The sequence below is a fragment of the Drosophila innubila genome, chromosome X, assembly GCF_004354385.1.
Source record: "Drosophila innubila isolate TH190305 chromosome X, UK_Dinn_1.0, whole genome shotgun sequence".
Classification (NCBI taxonomy): domain Eukaryota; kingdom Metazoa; phylum Arthropoda; class Insecta; order Diptera; family Drosophilidae; genus Drosophila; species Drosophila innubila.
The window spans coordinates 12,785,154-12,807,150 of NC_047626.1; the positions used below are offsets into that span (position 1 = coordinate 12,785,154).

Sequence of the window (21,997 nt, forward strand, 5' to 3'; positions counted from 1 at the left end):
TTTCCAAATGCTTCTTAATGCAACCCCCAGTTGAGCATTTGGCAGTCACACACACACACACACACACCCACACACCCACCTCACACACACACGTACACAAACAACACGTGTATAAAGACCATGCCACGCCTAGTTTTGGTTTTTGTTTCCATTTTGGCTTTTTTCATTCTTTTAGCTAGCCGCATTGCAAGCTGCGTTCTTCCTTTGTACCACATGACGTATGCGTTATATTTGGTAGCGTCAACAAAAGTTATCATGCAATAATTACCAAGCAAATGCTGTAAATAGTACGCAAAGCCTAAACGTGTTGTACTTAGATTGCAATTTAATTTGTTCGTAAAAAAGAAATACAAAATGTTAAATGAACTAAATTAAAGCGGATCAAAAAATAAAAATCAAAAGTGTTTTGTAAATAAAATCAAATTATTATTATAAACAAAAGCAAATATTATTTGAAATGCAAGAACATATAAACAAATACTATGTATATATGATATGTACAAAATATGTATATACACCAATCAATCACATGCTATATGTAGAAAGGCAGTTCAACGTTTAAGTACTTATTGTTCGCGTCTAGCAACTTGAGCAAATCCCCAACACCAAGGAACCTTTTTTTTTTTTTTGAAATGCTTATCCTATTTCCTCAGTTCTCCTGCGCATCCAGCTTCCAGTTTCCTCATACTCCGCATTCCATTTACACGGTAGTCTAGATGTACATATGCACATACTTTGAAATACCCTGTACCACTTGTCGGTCGAAATCAGGCACTCAACTACTAACTACTATAACCTGTCGACATTATGCAAATTTCTTAAAGCTCTTTTAAAACTAAAACAAAATAAAATCACGACCAACTAACAACAGTTAGTTTAAATGATTCTCGAAACTATAAGTGGCATAGGGTATTATCAAGTCGATCACTCTCGACTGCACTATTTCAGTTCTCTATCAGTTGTTGTTTAGTTTCTAAACCCTTGCAGTCTATTTTCAGTTTTACAGCCAAATTTGTGTCTGCATTCCCAGAAAAATACCAAAAAATTTGTTAATGATCCACAAATCTTAAAAAAATTTTTGTCTGAGCGAAACTTTTACTATCGAAATTTTGAGTTGGAGTAATGAAACTGAAACGCTAACTGCTTTGAAATTCAATTTTCCACCCACTTGTGATTTTCTTTTTTATTTTTTTTAATGATTTTTCTGCCAATTTCATTGCTGTCATTGCATGGACAAATATATAAATAAACTTAAGGCTTAATCTATTTAAATAACTACATATATAACTAACAACTATTTTATTTTTAATCTATCTAAATATAGAATTGACTAACTTTAATTAAATAGTAGCATTTAAATGCCATATATTATACTTTAAGTATAAAAACATATTTGCATGCTTGATTGCCGTTAGAGTTGCCGTTGTATTGTAGATGAAGAGAAGCCGAGGAAGCCGAAGATGGAGATGGAGACTGAGACTCCCCAGCTCAACAGCCTAGACTTTAGAGAGGGGAGCAGCTGTCAGTTGTCTCTCTGTCAAGACGTCTTCTTCTTTCTCGCAATAGTCAAAATCACACCTGACAACTTACCTTATACTATATGTTTTTAGTGCGTGCTTTCTATATATGTGTGTGTCTGTACCGTTACTCGTTACTCGTTACCCGTTTCCCGTTGACCGTTACCCATTGCCCGTTGCCCGTTAGACGTTAGCGTTGCCATATCGTTGCGTGCCATTTATGTGCGTTAACGTTACGGGTTTTTGGGTTTACCGTTACCGTTACCGTTACCGTTAAATGAATGTTTATTGCTCCTACCACGCATTGCGTAAGTGTTTCGTGTTGCGTAAGTTATGACTTAATAGCAATTAATAGAGCACCCTCTAGACCTAGACATATTTAGCCCTAGATCTAACCCATAATCGAACGTAAACGCACGCTTTGCATTAAACTTGCTCTCTGTTGCGTTAAACCCTCTTTCTTTTTCTATTTCTCTCTCTCTATCTATCTATAAATTTATGTTTTTTCAATTTCTATCTTTTTTTAACTCTATGATTGCTCTCTGAAAATTCTTTTCCTATAGTTGCTTGACAATTTAAGTTTAAACCCGCAGTAGCTTTAAAATGTAGTTTAGTTTAATAATGGAAAACTTAACGTACATGTGTGAAGACTTGTGATCATTGAACGTGTGTATCCTCGTACAGGACACGGTCAAACCAACGCTGGATGAAACTGCGCACCACTGTACAGATATCATCGGCCATACAGAAGAAACCACCGCTCAAGCGCGAAGACTCATTCCTGAAGCGTTTCTCAACTAGACAGATACCCGAAACACAGGTCAGTTAACCACTCACAATATCTACTATAATAATATAATATATAGCATATAATATATATGAAATTAAATAGGAAACTGTTGAAGACACGGGTTCAGAAAGTGCCTCTGGTGACGTCGACAAAACAGTTAAACGTAGACGACGCTATCTGCAGAAACGACGCTCCGTTGTTAATCCAGATGAAAATTTTTACTTCTATTGGCTAATGATGTTAACTATATGTGTTCTATATAATCTATGGACCCTTATTGTGAGGCAGAGCTTTCCTGAACTGCAGGTAAGTTTAAATTATCTCACAAAGGCGAACACAGTGACCCCAACTTTACCAATCTACACCTTATATAAAAAGATAAAAGACAAACCTTTGTTACATTCCGTTGTCCTTGGTCCTGGAAAGAAAACACCTTTTGTCATAATGCTTGAAGTTTGTAATGCGAGTTGACTTGCTGCCATCGTAATAATGCCTAACAACCATAAATTTTCTCAAACAATGAAGTTTATTATGTATTTGTGTCTACCCAGCAGAATAACTGGATAAAAGGCAGCTGCAACTTCTGCTTAGATTTGATTAGACCATTTTATAGGGCCTGGATAGTTCGCTGGTTATACAAGAAAGAAGACTCAAGATTCTAGTCACCAAGACTTAAAGTGTAATATTATACTTTTGTAGACAGAAACTTTTGTTTGGGTCGATAGTTTTGATAAACTTTAATTCGAGTACACTGAAAAAAAAGACCAACTTCTGAAGCCAAGAACATTCATCTTAAATATGTTGTTCTTAAAATAAGAACATTTTAAGACCAATCTTACCATCTTACTTAGAATATTAATCTAAAAAGTCAAAGTTCTTTATCCAAAAATAAAAATTTTAAATTGTTAGGAAAGTAAAAATATGTCATATTTTATTTTAAGTTAAGTTTCAGTTAGAAGAAGGCACGTGTTTGAATCCCACTCGTTTTAAGGAAAAATCACCGTAAAATTACATTTATAAAATTTACCAAACCAGAATAAAATGTTTATATAAAATATATGAAAAATTAAAATGAAAAAATCTTTTTTTTTCTTGTCTTAAATTATAAGAACATTTATTCTTATAACAACAACTTGGTCTTATTTAAAATGTTCTTTAAACCAAGATATATTTTCTTTCTTTAAAAATTTTTTGTTCTCGACGCATTTTCTAGACCAAAATTCTTAGTTTTATGACCAAAATCATAATTTTAGAACATTTTTTCTATCAGTGTAGTAGTTTTGTAAATGGATATTTATCAGATTAGTATTAGTTAATACTCTTTCTAAAGTGGAACAAAAGACTAACAGAGAGTGATGTAATTTTTGGCATCATTTGAGAACAGGGTATTTGTTAGTCAGGCTTCTTACTTTCATTTTTTTTTGGCCTTAGCCTTGTAATGACTCAATTAAAAGACACGCAGTCATCTCATAAGCTAAATGGTCGGTTGGTTAGTCGGTTGTTTGGCTCTTCTGTTTAGTGGGTTGTTCCCACGACTTGGACCTGTGCAAATGTTTGTACACGGGCCCAGTTAACTAGTGCTTGTCATGAGATTAGAGCTGGCTAAGGGTTGCCAAACAGCTACAACAATAGCCGGCCAATTTATATAGCTTTGGGTTTTGGCATGGCATGTGATACACTCGTCGCCGTTGACCTTTAGCCTCGTAATGTGGCACAGTTGTTGCCTTTTTGTTGTTGTCGTTGTTGTTGCTGTTGTAACTGTTGTTAGTCAACCTTTTTGTCAACCTGCCATTTGTGTAGGAGGCCTCTACCGCATTCCTATTTCCCATTACCATTCCCATCTCAGTCTAATTTGCAATTGTGAAATGCATTGCCAAAATAAGTACCCTTGACCTGAGTTCGTTAAATGTGAACCGAGCAACTAATTGAAAATCTCAACTAATTTTTTCCAATTTTATACTTTTTTACCTCATTACCTTTTCTATTTGGACAATTGACAGCAATCTGTGCCTACCTTTTGGCTCATCTGCGATTCAATGACAGATGTTGTATTTATTTTAGATATAATAGTTCAATTACGCACAGGCTATCTGGAACAGGGCCTTATGGTAAGTAGATCCCCCTCCCCCTTTCCCAACTTTTTATACGTTAATTTAAAAAAAAAAAACTATTAAATTATCATGAACATTTAACTTTTGATCCGTAATGACTTAAGTTTTGTTCAAATACGTCTGAAAACAAGTTTGTTGGTAAAATAAGTTGGGAAAGCAAGTTTGTATATATTATATATTTTATTATAAAAAAAAAATGACAGTACAAATCTTGGTAAACAAAGTGACTCTTTTTTCTGAATAGTTTTGGTTAGTATTTCTGACTATTTAAAATATACGTGAAATATTAACAGTTAGATTGTAGCTTTTACTGAACTCAGTAATGATTTTTAAAGTTCTAATATGAATGATTAAAATATATATTCTGTCAGAGAAACTAAAGATTTTTAAAAACGTTCATGACATTCTCGAATCCTGATCACAAAGTCAAGCCAAAAAAATTCTATATTTTAAATATTAAAAAAAAGAGTTCAACAACAAAAAAATGTTTAAAGTGGGTTTATTCTCAACATCCAAATTTTCGAATTTGTAAATTTTCTATAGCAGACAATTATATACATAGTGTTAAAAAATAAACTCTACAATTTGAGAGACTTGCAGCCTTGGGTTCTTTGAGATGTTTTGAGTGAAGTAATACTTATGTGGATTATAATTATATATATACTTTCAAGGTATATGATGATAAGAAGCTGGCGTGTCATTATGTGCACTCGCGTGAGTTCATCTTTGATATGATAGCGCTGATTCCACTGGATCTGCTGCAGTTGAAGATGGGAACACAGCCGCTATTGCGTTTTCCGCGCTTTTTTAAAGTAAGTAGAATGGCTGATAATGGAAAATCATATTTGATACATTTTTATCATTGCATCTTTGCAGGTATATCGATCTGTGAGATTTTATTACATCGTAGAGAGTAGAACAGTTTGGCCAAATTTATGGCGCGTTGTTAATCTAATTCATATCCTATTAATACTGGCGCATTGGTTCGGTTGTTTCTATTTTTTACTCTCCGAGGCGGAAGGTTTTCAGGTGAGTTCAATTTGAATAAATTAATTATTGAACTTTCATGCTAAACTTGCTGATAACATAGGGCGATTGGGTCTATCCGTATAGACCGGGAGACTATGCGACGTTGACGCGCAAATATCTGGGCAGCTTGTACTGGTCAACGTTGACGCTGACCACGATTGGAGATCTGCCCACGCCAGAGACGAATGCAGAGTGAGTATGCAAGTGGGTGAAAAGACATGAGAGCTAAGGGGCGGGACGGTTTTGTTTTGCTGTTTTTTTCATTACATTTTCAATTACACATATCGAACAACAGACCGAACTTTTCGGTGGACGGCCCCAGATCAATACCACGACGTGGCATCAAATCACGACTGCTACAGTTTGGCTCTAGTTATGGGTATGATGATAAGATCAATATTTCTATAACCTCGAAACTAATCAAATCAATTAATATCAATATCATTTAATTTGTTGGGGGCTGTCCACCAGTTCGATAATTTCAACCCTGAATCTCTTTGGTTGAACTGTTGCAATCATCAATGTTTTGGCTCCCACTCTATAAAACCGAATATTAAAGTTTTCAAAGTTTTCGAAAGCGTGCGACAGCCTTTAACAACTTCAATGATATTTTTATGTAATTCTTCAATGCTTAAAAATTATTTCGAATTGAGACAATCACAAAATGCGTTGAAATGTGCTTTCGAAAACTTTGATTGATCGAGCGAGAGACAGAGAGAGCGAAAGCGAGAAGATTCGTTGTCCTCATTGTTATAACATTCGCTGAACGATAAAAAAAAACACGAAAAATTAAACTATCGTAATACTCGCCTAGCAAAAATCTTTGTCTCTCCCTCCACATACTTACATTTTAGAACCTTTTAGAAATCAGCCATCTAATCTGTTTTTCTTTGTCTGATTTCGCCCCAAAAGGTATATTTTACAATCGTCAGCTATTTAATTGGCGTTTTATCTTCGCAACAATTGTGGGCCAAGTGGGAAATGTGATAACCAATCGTAATGCAAATCGTCTGGAGTTCGAGCGTTTACTTGATGGCGCCAAGACCTATATGAGACATCATAAGGTGAGTGCACTGTATAAATAAGAGGTCCCAAATAACAGTCTACACTTGCATAATTCCCATAAATTGCTCACGTCAAAGCAGAAACAAATTTACAAAACTGCTCGGTTTCTCACTCACTCAAATCTCAGTTTTTTATAAAATTACTTAAAAGCAGGGACCGTAACAGTTATAAGTTTTAAAAACAAAAATTTCAACATAACAATTATTTCCAAACTTTTATTTAAAAGATACGATGTATCACTTATTTTTAATTTTTATAAAAAAAGTAAAAAATAATAATTTAATAACAATTTTTATGTAAAAGTTGAAAAATAACACTTATTCTTAATATTTTCAATAAAAATCTAAAATAAATGTTATTTTTGATTTTTATGTTAAATGTCAAAATTAAGAGTTATTCAATAACTTTAAGCAAAAATCCAAAAAAAAAGTTCAGTTTAATGTCTTTTGAACCAATTGGTATGTTAAACAAATTTAAAGATTCAAATGAAAATTCGTATTGAAAAAAAAAAAACCAAAATAAGAATTAAGAATTTTTGTTTTGGAGGAATGGAAAAAATTTGGGAAAATTGTTTTTGCGTAAATAGAACACATAATTGAATGTAAAATTTCGTTTAGTATTTTGATGTCCATGAAAATCATGAAAATCACATGAAAATCACAGTTCTTTTTTCAGACAACTTTAAAGACTTGTAGAATATAAAATGACTTGAGATCTCAACTAACCTTTTTTTTTGTGTATTTCAGGTGCCCGGGGGTATGAAGCGTCGGGTGCTGCGATGGTACGACTATAGTTGGTCTCGGGGTCGCATACAGGGTGGCGGTGATATCAACACTGCATTGGGCCTGCTGCCCGATAAACTGAAAACCGAATTGGCCTTACATGTTAACCTAAGTGTACTGAAAAAGGTGACCATATTCCAAGAGTGCCAGCCGGAGTTTCTGCACGATTTGGTGCTGAAAATGAAGGCATACATCTTTACGCCGGGCGACTCGATATGCCGCAAGGGTGAAGTTGCCCGCGAGATGTTTATCATTGCCGATGGTATACTGGAGGTGCTCAGCGAGACGGGCAAGGTGCTGACTACCATGAAGGCTGGTGATTTCTTCGGAGAGATCGGCATATTGAATCTGGATGGCCTCAACAAGTGAGTAATGATTGATAGTTGAGCTTTCCCACAATCTACTTGTGTATATCTATTTATCTACGCAGACGTACTGCAGATGTCCGCTCAGTGGGCTACTCCGAGCTGTTTTCGCTGTCGCGCGAGGATGTGCTGGCCGCCATGAAGGACTACCCGGATGCTCAGGAGATCCTGCAGACACTGGGACGCAAGCGACTCATGGAGGTGCGGTGTGTGAACAAGAAGTACGCCAAGGCGCAGCTGGACAAGGAGAATGCAGCCTACGCAGCAGCGCATCCACATCATCCGCATCCTCATACGCATCCGCATCCGCATGTGCATGGACAGCATCACCATCAAGTGCATCAAAGCGACAGCAGCGAGAACAGTGCCTCCAAAAAGATCGTGGACAAGCTGAAGCACGATGTCAAGGGCTTCCGCAATGTGCTCAAAAAGTCCAGGCAAGTGCAGTTCCCCAATAACTCGAACTAGAGATGTGCCCCGATCTCAAAAGTGCCCATGCAATTCGTTCCTATACTCTGGGTAACTCAATAGTTTTCTCATTAGCTCACGAGAGAGCGAACAAGACAGAGTTGCTCAGTAAAGTGAGCAAGTGAACATGTTTCTAACTCGACTTGCTAACTTTTGCTCAGTTGTTCCTTTCTGTTTAGTTGCTCTTGTTTTCTCACATTCCTTTTATAAATTATGGAAATGTATTATTTACTATTATAATTATTGCATTACATTTAATCGTAACTAATAGCCTATTTCCACGACAGCACATATGGCACATTCGACGCCATTTTCATCATTCGGCATGAATGTGGACTTCATTTCAGTACAAATACCGAATGATCATTTTGGCTCATTCATAATGAATGTTAAGATTTTTTGCTATTCGCCCCTACGAATTTCCGTATATTTTATCGAACGCCCGATTTTTATCGATAAACTCAAGAAATAAAAGCAATTATCACCTTAACCAGCTGCTTTCTTCTATAAAACGGTAGGCATTAATTTTGCGCCAATTCTAATATCAAAATAAATATTGAAATGTGGTTATTGTCATCTTTTTATAAATTGTGCACAGAAACCGAGCAGCTGATTTGCTTTGGATGAATATCAAATGTCTTAAAAGTTTCACATTTGGTCGTGGATGGCCAAAAATGAGCCACATTCAAATGTGAGCAAATGTGGCAAATGTGGCAAATGTGGGTGGTCGTGAAAAAAGCCTGAAGAGTGAACAAGTGAGCGAAAAAAGGAACAAATGAACACGTTCACCTAAATGAGTAGTGTTTATCGAGCACTAATTATTTTGATTTTACAATAGTCGAAAATTGTTTTTCTTACCGTTACCGAAGAGTCTTAGAATTCGCCCATTTCCCTTACCATGCTCATCTCTCGTTTGGTTATTTACAACAAACGATCTAACCGTTCTGATCTCTTAAGGACTTGCCGCAAGAGTGATGAATCGATGGAAATGCAACCGCTGCATATTACCTCACCCCGCAACAGTAAGATCATGCTGAAACGCATGTCCCGCGTGCGATCCGATGAGAAGGATGCGGAAAGTGCCGATGCCAAGGATGAGCTGCATGATAAGACTCCCAGTCCCATTGGTGCTGGTCTGCCCCTCCTGCAGCGTCTGCGTCTGCTCAAAGAGAAGCAGGTAAGTCGGAACAGTGAGCTGAGTTGCTCAGTATCACCACATTACACACACCAACAACCACCATCACCACCACCATAATCACACCACACCCAGCTCGGTTTTCCTTACACACAAATTTTCAATCGCAATTTCGTATTCGCATTCGCAATCGCAATTCAACACTCTTAATCGCAATTCGTTAAATTTGTGTATCGCCTCATTATTCATAAGCTTTAAATGGTGTTTCCTGCCACAGATACCGCCTTCAATGGTACAATTATTAACTAAACAACACTTATACAGACGTACACACAACAATGCTAACACACTTAACCGACAAACACTTGAAAAACCCGCTCTTTGCGTATTCCATACTTTGATCGCATTGAGTGTTGCTTCCCCTTATTGTTATCTGATTCTTCAAATTGTTTTTTGTCGCTTTGTTTACAGTTATATTGACTTGTTTTTTTTTTTAGTGCACCTTCAATAACACGTTCTATTTATTAACTAACTTGTTATACAGTTCAATTGATCATTTTATAAGAAGCACGTTCTGCAATCCGATAATAAAACAAAACTAAAAAGATGCTTAATGATGAATGGGATGAGTAGAAACCATTTAGGAAAAATAAATTCAATCGAAAGACTGTTATAATATAGAAATTTAACTTTAGGATGTTTCTGTCACTGTTCATAATTTCGATTTAATATAGAGAAGGAAAATAAATACTTAGCAGAGTACTTAAACATTATACGATTTTCCGTTTTTATGGGATATATATTACACATCTCGAGCATCTGGATCTCAGGGGCTGTAAGAGCTAGCGACACCAAATTTTTTATTTAGGTTGAGCTATCTCCTAAGCAGATCAAGTTTTTTTTCAAATCGAAATAAATAGACTAGTCGGAAAGGCTATATTTGAGATCCTGACCATAGGATACCCGTTACGTATTTCAATATAAATAAAAGTACTTTAAAAGAATTACTTGTATTGCTTTGAAAACATTAATTCGCCATAACTGTTGTTCTACGGGATATTCTTATAGTATCTGAGATCTAAGCGCTCACACGGACAGACAGACACACATGGCTATATCGACTCGGCTGTTGATGCTGATCAAGAATATATATACTATATAGGGTCAGAGATGCCTCCTTCTCCCTGTTGCATACAAAATATACCCTTTTACTTATTTTTCAAGTAACGGGTATAACTATAAAAAACAGTTTTAGCTTATAGAAGGGAAAAGTGTTCTGTTGCTGGCACTGTTATCACCCAACGAAGCTTGTGAAAGAAACCAGATGGAGTTATTCTGACAAATGTCATGTGTATGTTATGTGAGTACGCTCTTTTTTTACGATTACCCAAGCAAAGAAAAGCGTCTGGTTTTTTTTAAGAACAAAATATGTAACATAGTCCAGATCTTTTCCGAAAATATGTTTGCATATTCTTACTTAATGTTCTGTAATCTTAAATTCTCCAATACCAGAGTCAAACAAATTTATTAAGCCTCAAACTACACTATAGAGTTTTTTTAGTAGAGTGTAGAGAGTAGTGTATAGAGCTCCATCGATTACATTTAGACTGTAGACCAACTCAACAACTATGGAGTAAATTTGAAGCAATAATTCTACAGCGTGTGGTCCCGTGGCTCAGTTGTTAGAGTCGCCGACCTATCACATAAATAAAACTGAAGTTTGAAAAATAACTGGGTTCGAACCCTGCCATGTTAAAAAAATCTGTAACTTACCTGTTCTGTTTATTCTTGAAATGACTCTGAAAATGCTTTAAGTAGCATGTAGCGTGCTCATAATAATAATAGTTAATAACATAGTTAAAGTAAAAAAAAAAAAAAAAAAAAAAAATAATTCTACAGTAGAGGTATAAATACGCTCTATTGAAGAGCTCTACAAGGAGTTTACAATACTCTACTTAGCTTAACCTAGCTCTATTCTCTACACTCTACGGAAAAAAAATTCTAAAGAACTATAAAAAAGAGTTGTAGAATAAGACTGCTGATTCCAACGAAACTAAGTGTATCAAAAAAAGAAATTGAAGTTTAGATGAATGTAAGCTTACTGTATATTTAACTTGCTTTCTACAAACCAAAGACTGAGACAGAAGAATTGCTTGGCTGCTGCCGTTAGACCCTTTCTTTAGCTGCTTGCATATTATTGCATATTATTTTATTTTCTTACTTTCTTTTTGTTTCTTTCTTTCAATGGATCGAGACAGCAACAACAACAACAACAACTACTACTACAATAATACACAACAGACAAGGCTAAGTGATAGTACAGAGACTATTGAGAGATAACAATGGAAGAAACGGCATAACACACACAAACACACACCACACACACATAGACACACACACACACACATAGACACCGCATTTCGCATTACTCCAATTATATTAGCATTATTATTATTATGATTACCTTAATTTTTCGATTATGTCTCTTAATTTTGAGCTTCAATTCAAAATGGAAAAAGCAAATGCAGCTAATTTTGTCATGTTGTATGTACTCGTAATTAAATCCCCGGCTCCTAAATAGTAGTTTCGTATGTGTCTTTATGTGTCTTGCACTAGGATCGCGAAGAGCGAGCTGTTAAGTCCACACCACCACAGAAATCTCCACCTCACTCACATGTAACGTGTACGTTATCGCCGCAGGAATCGATACAGGAAGAGCCCGAACGCGAGTTCAACGAAGGCTTTCCTGATCCAGAGATTGCAACAGTTGAAAATTAAAAACGAGCCCCAAACGAACGCCTCTAGTGAAACCTGTAGCGTCGTCATGGTAATGCCAATTCCAGTTAATCCCCACCACAATTAATTAATTTAGACATTGAGATATCATCACAGCTCACCGCTTAGCCAGCCAATTTCAGTGCATAATCTATAATCTATTATTGTCTCCTTCATTTCCTTTTCTGCTCCAAATCCTACTATTTATAGGTCAACACGCCGCCGAATATCAGCAGCAAGGTGGACTTTGGAGTAAGTGGAGCAGCAGCAGCTGTCGCTGGCATGGCAGGAGGATCGGGTGCAGGCACAGCTGGAACTGGACAGTCACTGACAGTAGCCCAAGTCAAGCCCATGATGAAGGTCTCCTTCAAGCAAAGGATTCAGCAGTTGCAAGGTGTGGGCAGCGGGATCAGCAGCATCACTGGCACCAGTGGAGCACTACTGAACACGGGAGCAATAGCCAAAAAGGAGCCACCCAAGTCATTAGCTGTGGTGGCCAAACATGCAACCGCTGAAACGCTGCCGGAGACTGTGGCTGGTTCATTGTCAATTGGTGGCTTGCCCACCATATCTACCATATCGAAGAAGGTGATCAAACCGTCCCACAAGCTGAGCACACCAATGCAATCCGACACGGATACGGATGGCACGCCCATTAAGCCCTGGTCCAAGCTGAAGCTGGCAACCCTCATGTCCTCCAGCTACACGAGTCTGACCAACTGCTCGCCCGATACGGATCTGGACACGCCGCTCAAGAACTACTCGCTGAGCAATATTCCCCAGCTTATGGACGCCGGCACGGGTATGAGCGGACGAGCAAGGCATCACAGTGCGCGTAGCTCAAGATCGCCACGTCACAGTCATGGACACGGGCACGGGCATGCCTCCAGCTCGAGCACGTGTTCATCGAGCACGCGGAGCACATTGAGCACGACACGGGAGTGCCTACGCCTGCAGAAGCCGGAACAGAAGCTGCCCGAGGGCGCAGACATGGCCAATGGTGGAGGACGCAAGTTCTATCAGAGTGTCTTCGATCTGTCGCCGGAGTATTGCGGCCTGCCATTTGTGAAGCGTCTCAAGATCCTCAATGAGCGACAGAAGCTGGCCGAATTGGAGAAGGCGCTTCAGACGCGCAGCTTCAGCTTGGACTGCTCCAAATCGACGAGCAACAACAACGACGTGCCCATTCCGGAATCGTTATATCGCTGCTACAGTGACACCTCCGGCATCTACTCCCAGTTTCTGAGCACCTACGAGTCCACCACCAGCTCAACATCCATTTCGACCAATACATCCGCATCGGCATCCGCGTCCGCATCGGCATCCGCATCCGCATCGGATAGCAATTGCAACAAGCAGCATGGACAACAGATGCAACAATTGGAGTACATGCCACTCAGTCCCGAATCGAATGAAACGGTTGAGCGACGCAGGCTCAAGAGCATTCTCAAGAAGCTCCACAAAGGAGCAGGCGATGCGAATACGGATGGTGATCGTGATCGTGATGCTGATCGTGATCGTGATGGTGCCCAAGATGAGGCAAAGGTCAGCGCGTTAACGCGGGTGCTGCTCACGGAGCCGACCTTGGAAGGGTACGTGGCTAGGCACAGTAAGCTCTTGAAGAGTGTAACCTTCCATTCAACTCTTTCCAGCCCGCCCGCCAGTGCCAAAGAGGAAGGTCACTACGCTACCCTCGGCGGTGGTGGCGGTCGCGGCAACCTCACAAACCTCGCCCAAAACAACAACAACAAGCTCGCGATCGTGCACGGTAACGGTAACGGTGACGCTTACGGTAATGTTAGCGCTAATAGTAACGGTAACGGTAACGGTAGCGGTATAGATAATACGCCAACGGGAACGGTATTGGAAACGGGAACTGGCATACGACAGGCATCGGATACGTCGGTCTGGTCGCCGACGTTGGCCTTGGTAACGCCAACGAATTCGCCGCAAGAGAGTTTCGCCTTTGAGCCACAACTGGGCGGCGTCATCGCTGGCGTTGGCAGCGCTGCAACGTCATCGGCATTGGCAACGTCATCGGCATCGTCATCGGCATCATATATGGTCGAGTGCTCCTCAATGTCCTCGTCAAATAAGATACTCACAGAATACCGAATTTCATGCACAATCCACAACATCCACAGATTTGAATTTGAATTTGCAGCTCCGACAAAACACGACGAATTCTTTGAGTGGCGGTGAGGGTCAATTGCCGAAACTGGAAGGTAAATGCCATATCTATGCAACTTTAGAACTATAATCATATTTGAATGATCTCTTTAATCTTACCCAACACCAAAGATACTATAATATATAAACGAGTATATTTCTTATATACCTACAAATACCAAATACCATAGTTTTTATAGACAGAGCAACGCTTGCCACGCCCTTAAGCTAACAATCTGACCTGTAACGTTTGTCATTTGGTGGTAACTCTAGTCAGCATTAGCGGCATTCCCTTTGCAATATCGTGACAAAAACAATTTGACCTCGACTAAAATCGATTTTATTTTTCATGTACAAATATAAAAGTTTAAAATGTTATACTGTTAGGGAATACCCGTAATGTTGCCTACAGTTATACTTACTGCATGCATTTTGCAGCGTCTTTCGTCTAATAACACCTGCTTCGCTATGCTTCTGCTATCGTTATCACTTTCTCTCTCTCTCTCTCTCTCTCTGTCTCTAATCAGTCGCTCTCTTTAAGATATGGCATATTTTATATTTAATATTTCAACCACATTAACTCAACTCGTATGCATGAAGGCTTCTTTATTCATATACTCGTAATTACTTGATATTATTTGAATTCTGAATTCCCAATTGGATCTCATAAATAGAATGCTTCCTATAAATATTTAGGTTAAGATTTTGTAGAATATCTTTATTTAAGCTATAATTATAATCATATTAAGTAATTGATACAAATATAATTAGATTATTAGCTTATGTATTATAAATCAGAAAGTAAACAGTTCAAATATAATTTTAAGCGAGAAAAAACTACAGCTAATCATTAATTTAGTTACACTTCAGTTTTTTTACTCATTTTTTTTTTCAATTTTCACTTGCATCATCTTTTCCACTTGTAATATAAAACGAGTACAATGAAAAATAATTTAAGTGAATAATAATGGTACATGTGTATATACATACATATACTTAGATTGTAAGTACACAAAATAAGCACAATCATAAAAGCATTTTCAGGCAGTAAATGTTCGGGCTCGAGATTGAGATAATCGCAAGCAATAACGATTGTCGTGGTTATCGAAATCGAGCTTGAAACTTAACGAAGCACGCGCACGCACGCTTATGGAACGCAATGGAATGAAACAGAGGCAACGGGTACAGTTTGCTCAGCATGCGACTAACACACAGATCACTTAGCCAACGCTTTTTGTAAATATTTAAACAAAAACCAAAAACAAAACACGCACAGAGAGGCAATTCTCGAAATGGATTTTGGGTAGTTCATAAATGATTTTCTATTGATTTTGGTTGATTTTTTGGTTTTTATGTCGGTTCGACATCGCGAGCCTCAAGGAGCCGCTGTTCTCGTATTGTGTATGGGAATGTGTGTAAATAAATAACTGTAACTGCGTATGTATGCATTTATTTGACTTTAATTTACCTAATAACAACAACAGCAACACGTAATTTACAAGAAGAACAACAACCACAACAAAACACTACATGCACACACACTTAGAAATAACTAACAGCAATTAAAGCAGCAACAATCTAAGTACATACAAGTAGTGCTAAAAAAATAAACGCTTTGACTCTAACAGCTAAATTGTGTTGTAGTTGTCGCTGTCTCGCTCTCTCTCTCACTGAATGTATATATATACAAATATATATGTATATATATATATTTATCTCACTCACACACACAGTCTCACACTGTTTGTCACTCACTTAACGCACACAACTGTACCAGCACGCACAGGGTGTTCCAACCAATGTCTCAATGATTTTATTAACGAATCGCAAATGTTTGAATTGTGCTTCAAGGATTTCCAGAGGCGCAGGATTACTTCAATCAGATTCTGAATGGTATCAATCAGGTGATCAAGACGCACATGAACGAGATGCACTCCAAGTTCGAGACCCAATTCTCCAGCATGGCCGGTGAGGTGCGTCGCCGGGATGCGATCATTGCCCAGTTGCAGCTCAAACTTCGCACCATCGAACAGAAGTCAACGGTGGCGTCCACAACGCGGAGACTGAAGCGCGAGAAGCTCTCACAGATATCCGTGGACGATGACGAGCCTGGCGAGCAGGACAATAGCAGCTCGGGATCCTCGGCCGAGTTGCTCTTTATGGTAAGTACTCAATTCTAGATACACAACTGCTTGTTGATAAACTCGATAAAGGTATTCATTTTAAAAGGCCTCTACTAAAGTAATGTTAATCCTAACTTTGGTTCGAGTTTTATACAGAAACAGAAATTAAAAACATATCGGAAAATAATCGACCGAGTTTCAAATATCGAGTTTTCTCAAAGTTTGAAGTTGACTTTTCGATCAATTTTAAGTTTTCACATATTAAGGATATTCCTGAAAAAGATTAGACTTTGGTTTCGTCGATCAGCTGTTCACAGCTGCTCCATACAAAATGTGTAGGGTTGCCAGGCAAAATAAAAAAATAATACGGAACGTGTGGTAGCCCTAAGAGATTTTACGAAATCTGTTTTGGGGCTGATTTCGTTGTGATTTAATTTCGATAATATGTGAGACAGATCATTTCGATAAATTTTATTTGTGTTTTTAATATGGAGAATGTGGAAAGTTTCTTGCATTTCAAGAATTAATAATTATATAGCTATAAATTTTATGAAGAATAAATATTATGAAAATATATATGCAAATCTGCATAAATAAATTTATGCAGATCTCTACAAACGTTAATCCCATAGTGTTATTTTTGAACTCTCCTTAAAATACCACTCTATATGTCCCTCTTTCTCTCTCTTTTCTCTCTCCCTCTGTCTGACAGCGTGGTGACTCGCTTGACACTGTGTTCACATCGTCGCCGCCCATTCAGGGTGGGCGACGCAGCATATCGCCCGGTCCCAGCAGACATCATGCCGCCTCCGCCAATGCATTGAACTGTCCGAGCAGCTACTACAGCGGACCGGGCACACTGACCACCCGGCATGCCCAGAGTCATCCCAGCTTCTATGCCGCCCACGGCAATGGGCGGTACAGCAGTCGAGGAGCCATGATGTCGGGCTATCGCGATTGGGATGAGCGTCACATATCCAGCAGCATGGCAGCTGGAGCTGCAGGCGTTGGCGAAGCTAGTGGCAATGGAAGTGGCAGTGGCAGTGGCAGTGGCATGATGGTCTCCGATGTGACGGGTAATTTGACCAGATTGTCGGATAGCGTCATACTGGACATTGGTGAGAGCTCCAGCTCGAGCTCATCGTCCAGCAAAATGAACATTGCCGGCGACGACGACGATGATGACGAGGCGGAAGAAGAGCTGAGCGGAGCAGCACTTGTCACCACAACCAGCACCGCATCCGGCTCGGCTGGCCACAACGACTGGGAGGTGCAAATGCTGGCGGCCGAGATGGAGCGACAGGAGCGGCAGGAGCGTAAACGCGGCCACTCCCTCTCCGACAACCTGGGCGAGCTGAGGCACTGCAGCACATTCCTGCGACGACGTCGAAAGTTCAGCGACACCGAAACGGAGTACAGTGAAACCGATGCGGAGGAGCGCCTGGCTGCGTCTACAATTCCAACTGAAGTTGTCAGCAGCCGCAGCACTGCCGACGTCACAGATGTCACTTTGGCGGCACAAAGTGGCAGCGGCAGCGGCAGAGGCAGCACCCGACCACGTGCCTCGAGTCTGGATCAGTTCAACCTGCGCTATGGCATCGGACGTGGCATCTTCAAAGCAATGAGCATCGATCGTGATAAAGACAAACTTTGAGAACTATAATCGACATAACTACAACAACAATAACTGTAATGGACATGAACACGGACTAACACTAAGCTAAGCAATTCGGACAGGCACAACAACTAAATATACTTACAGACACTCACACACACACACACACACACACACAGACTTACACTCATACTTCGATTTACAAAAAATCCGCAAAGAAAGAACATAGAGGTATATCTATAATATATTCTATATATGTTTAGCCCTAAAGAATCCCACATAAAGAGTATAAAAAAGAATAAATTATAACTAAGATTATCAGAAATACAAATGAAAATTATAAATAAGTAGTTTTAAAGTCACGAAAGTCACAAAAGTATACAAATACACAACAAAGCGATCCACTGTTATTCCAATGCTTAAATCCCGATCTCACAATCTATTTCTATTTAAAGCATATACTCATACATATATAATCTTTTGTTTTCATATGTGTGTGCACACCAATGTTGCCAACAATTTATTATATTATTTTTATTAACAAATGCATATTTATTCGCAAACCTTTTAAATATCATCTATGTTTTCATTAAGATTGTAATTTATTAACTTAAAAATATAATTATTCTTTATTTTTACATATTATACTTTTTATTCATTTAAAATTTAAAGTATTGAGAATTTTAACAAAGTTAATTATTTATTTTATAATGCTTTTTTTTAAACAGAATCTTTCTAAAATTACTAATTTTTTTTTTAGATATGTCGGCCTATCAGAGCTACATTCAGTTTTCAAGTTGAAATAAAAATAATAATATTATTTTTATTCACAAATTCATATATATTCTCGTACCCTGTAAATATCATCTATGTTTTCATTCAGATTGTAATTTATAAACTTTAAATTATAATTATTCTTTATTTTTACTTATTATTCTTTTTATTCACTTACATTTTAAAGTATTGAGAATTTTAACAAAGTTAATTATTTATATTATAATGATTTTTTTAAACAGAATCTATGGAGCTATTTTGCCTAGAACTTTCCTAAAATTACTAACTTTTTATCAGAGTTGAAATTACTATTATCGTCGCCATTGTCAAACGTAGCCCAATTACCAACACTGGCAGCGCCTTCAATACAATACAGCTTTACATTTTATATACGATGTGTGTATTTTAATGAGTGTGTATGTGAGTGTATGATTGTGTGTAAGCTTGTGAGTGTTAGACAGTTGAAATTACCCACATTATACCGTCCTGAATATAGCGTCCATGCGATTGGCGCACATTTATTTTGATTTTTACATAGTTTTTACATATGAATGTAAGACGTGTGTAGAGTCCTGTCGTTGTCCTGCCAGACGCTCTCCTTTTCCTTTGCTTGGGTTCCTGGAATATGGTGGATATGCTAACTTCGATTGCAAAAAAAAACAAAAACAAAAAAAAGACAACAACAAACAAAACAAAATGTATATACCTCTGATCCTTAGAGACTATTAAGTATGTAGTTATATACACTCACAAATATATATATATATATATAAAATAAAAATACATATAAGTATATATACTATGTTATGATATAATATGATATGAAATAGTGTAATGAAAACCGAAAGCTTTAATAACTTATATAGAGAACTATTTAAGAAACGTTTTAAATACTATTCAATTCAATCCAACATCCAACAACAAGAACAACAACAATATGAAGAACAATTTAAAATAATAAAATATATAATAAGTAAACATGAAAATATGATCTACATGTATTCATCCATACTGGCAGATATGCTTACTACTGACTACTTAAAAGTACTCTCAAATACCTATGATTACATAGAGCCTTTAGTGTAGAAAGCTTTTTACCACAATGAATTGAGTAATAAACAAACACACACACACATTCAGCTTAGAATATTAATACCTATATAAACGTTAGTCTACCTATTTAAAATTTAGCAATGTTAGTCTAGAATCCAAGAGAATACATCAATATGTTTTAATGCCCAGTACTTTATACATACATACATATATAAATATTCGTACACACATACTGATACATTCATAATTTCACTAGTCTAGCAATCCAATTGGCTACGTATATACATATATACTATATACCTACCACTCAACCATCGATTCATGGATAACATTTGTAAAATTTCACCATACATAACTATGTCATTTATCCCATTATGAAGACCTCCTTAGTACTACATTGTTATTGAGTTAGTTGCATACTATAACCTTCAGGTTCCAATTAGCTTTTGCATACCGCCAGAGATTTTCATTAAACCCATAATGACTTTTTAAGGGTCTTTAGCTTAGTCTTTAGCAAATGCAAACGGTTACTAAAAATCTTACCAAAACTCCCAATCTAATGTTCCATCTTATAAGCTAATCGCTATTTAAATGTAACTTCTAAACAAAAAAAGAAAACATAAAAAAACCATACTGACATTGAAAATAATAATGAAGAAAAATAAGGAAAAATGTATGTAAATGAATTTTAAAAGAACAAGAATTGGTATATTATGTTATAAAACTGTTTTTAATATAAATATTTTACCTGAAACAAAAACCCAAAACTTGTTGCAACAATTTAACTAAGCGAAAACAACCCCAATACATTAACACTGAACACTATTAGAGTCAATGTTGAGCTACATATTTACTTATCACGATCCCGAATCCCGATTCTCTCTGCTCTGCACACTTGCCGGAAGTGCGGATAAAGCCCCGAAACAAATAGAGACAAGGGCCACGCCCACCCTTGTCAACGCCCACTGTAGAGTTTCGTAGCGCCTAGAACCAAAAGTTTAACTGTACTTAAGTAACAACTTATTCAATGCAAATGCTATCGAACAAAAAAAACTATCGCATAGTATGTACCGTAGATGGAGCACGAGTCGAGACTCTATTCAGATACTAAATATATACTATATACACGCAAACACATACTATTTAACAATATTAACTAATAACTAACAACTATTAACTAACTAACTGACTAGCCGGCGATTGAGTTCTACGCCGTTTGCATTGTACAAAGCACCACGATAACGATAACAAGAACGATAACGATAACTATGTATATCGTTATCGGTAACGAAAATTACAAATTCAATGGAACAATTTCAATGGGTTCAATAAATGGGTCACAGCCAGCTAAGCAGTCCAACTAAATTTAATAAGCGAACCAACACCACGACAAGCACAACTTAATGCAAATTTCGAAATCATCTATACACTTAAGCGAATATATACACATATTGTATATATAATATAAATATAAATATATAAATATTATATTTATGAAATTAATTATTTTGATTATTAGTTTGATTTTGGGTTTGTCATTGTTGTAGCATGTTGGAGGCAATTAAATTACATACATACGCCAGGGACCACAAAAGTGTTTTTTTCCTCCTTTTTATATAAAATGTGACAAAGTTTAGACACGACACGTAACTAGCAATTATAATAATAACTAACTTCTAACTAATCGAAAGAATCTTATTAACTATACTTAACTAAAAATCCATTAAACGTTAACTACATCAAACTATGATTTGCAACAGAGCACAGGACACATGACAGAGACACAGACACACAGATACACACGCACACACACCCACAGAGATACGGCATGCCATAAGAGATACAGATATAATTAGTTACCTGAGTGTTTTAAGATGAATTTGCTTGTGGGAGGAATTGATGGCGCATTTCAGATAGAAATTTCTCAAACACACACACACACACAAACGCACACTAACTAAACGATACTCTGTGAGTCAATTATGTATGTATATGAATACTTATAATGATTTTAGACCAAATCTACCCTAAGCCCTTACCACATTTCACTTACCAACTGCCCATTATTCATACTTTGTACTTCTTATGTATAGTATATGGTAGTATATATTGTATGTTACGACGTACAAGTTGATGTCATTGTTGTTGTTGTTTTTACATTTAAATTAATCGCTCTTAAGTTATAAATATTTTTGTACACTAGTTTAAGGTAGCCTATTAAGAGTT

General features: G+C 37.3%; 1 protein-coding gene across 1 annotated transcript in view; it reads left to right on the forward strand.

The window, feature by feature from the left end:
• Nucleotides 1-18,007, forward strand: part of LOC117783981 (pneumococcal serine-rich repeat protein) — a 32,311-nt gene extending 14,304 nt beyond the window's left edge. Inside the window, 19 exon segments of the mRNA XM_034621570.1 lie at nt 2,202-2,337; nt 2,410-2,613; nt 4,308-4,415; nt 5,090-5,230; nt 5,295-5,447; nt 5,509-5,639; nt 5,743-5,830; nt 6,363-6,390; nt 6,393-6,511; nt 7,259-7,659; nt 7,725-8,096; nt 9,085-9,304; nt 11,963-12,009; nt 12,011-12,089; nt 12,248-13,629; nt 13,690-14,140; nt 14,142-14,262; nt 16,058-16,368; nt 17,042-18,007. Of these exon segments, the coding sequence (XP_034477461.1) occupies nt 2,202-2,337; nt 2,410-2,613; nt 4,308-4,415; nt 5,090-5,230; nt 5,295-5,447; nt 5,509-5,639; nt 5,743-5,830; nt 6,363-6,390; nt 6,393-6,511; nt 7,259-7,659; nt 7,725-8,096; nt 9,085-9,304; nt 11,963-12,009; nt 12,011-12,089; nt 12,248-13,629; nt 13,690-14,140; nt 14,142-14,262; nt 16,058-16,368; nt 17,042-17,983 (5,434 nt within the window). The 3' untranslated portion in view covers nt 17,984-18,007.
• Nucleotides 18,008-21,997: the final 3,990 nt, after the last annotated feature.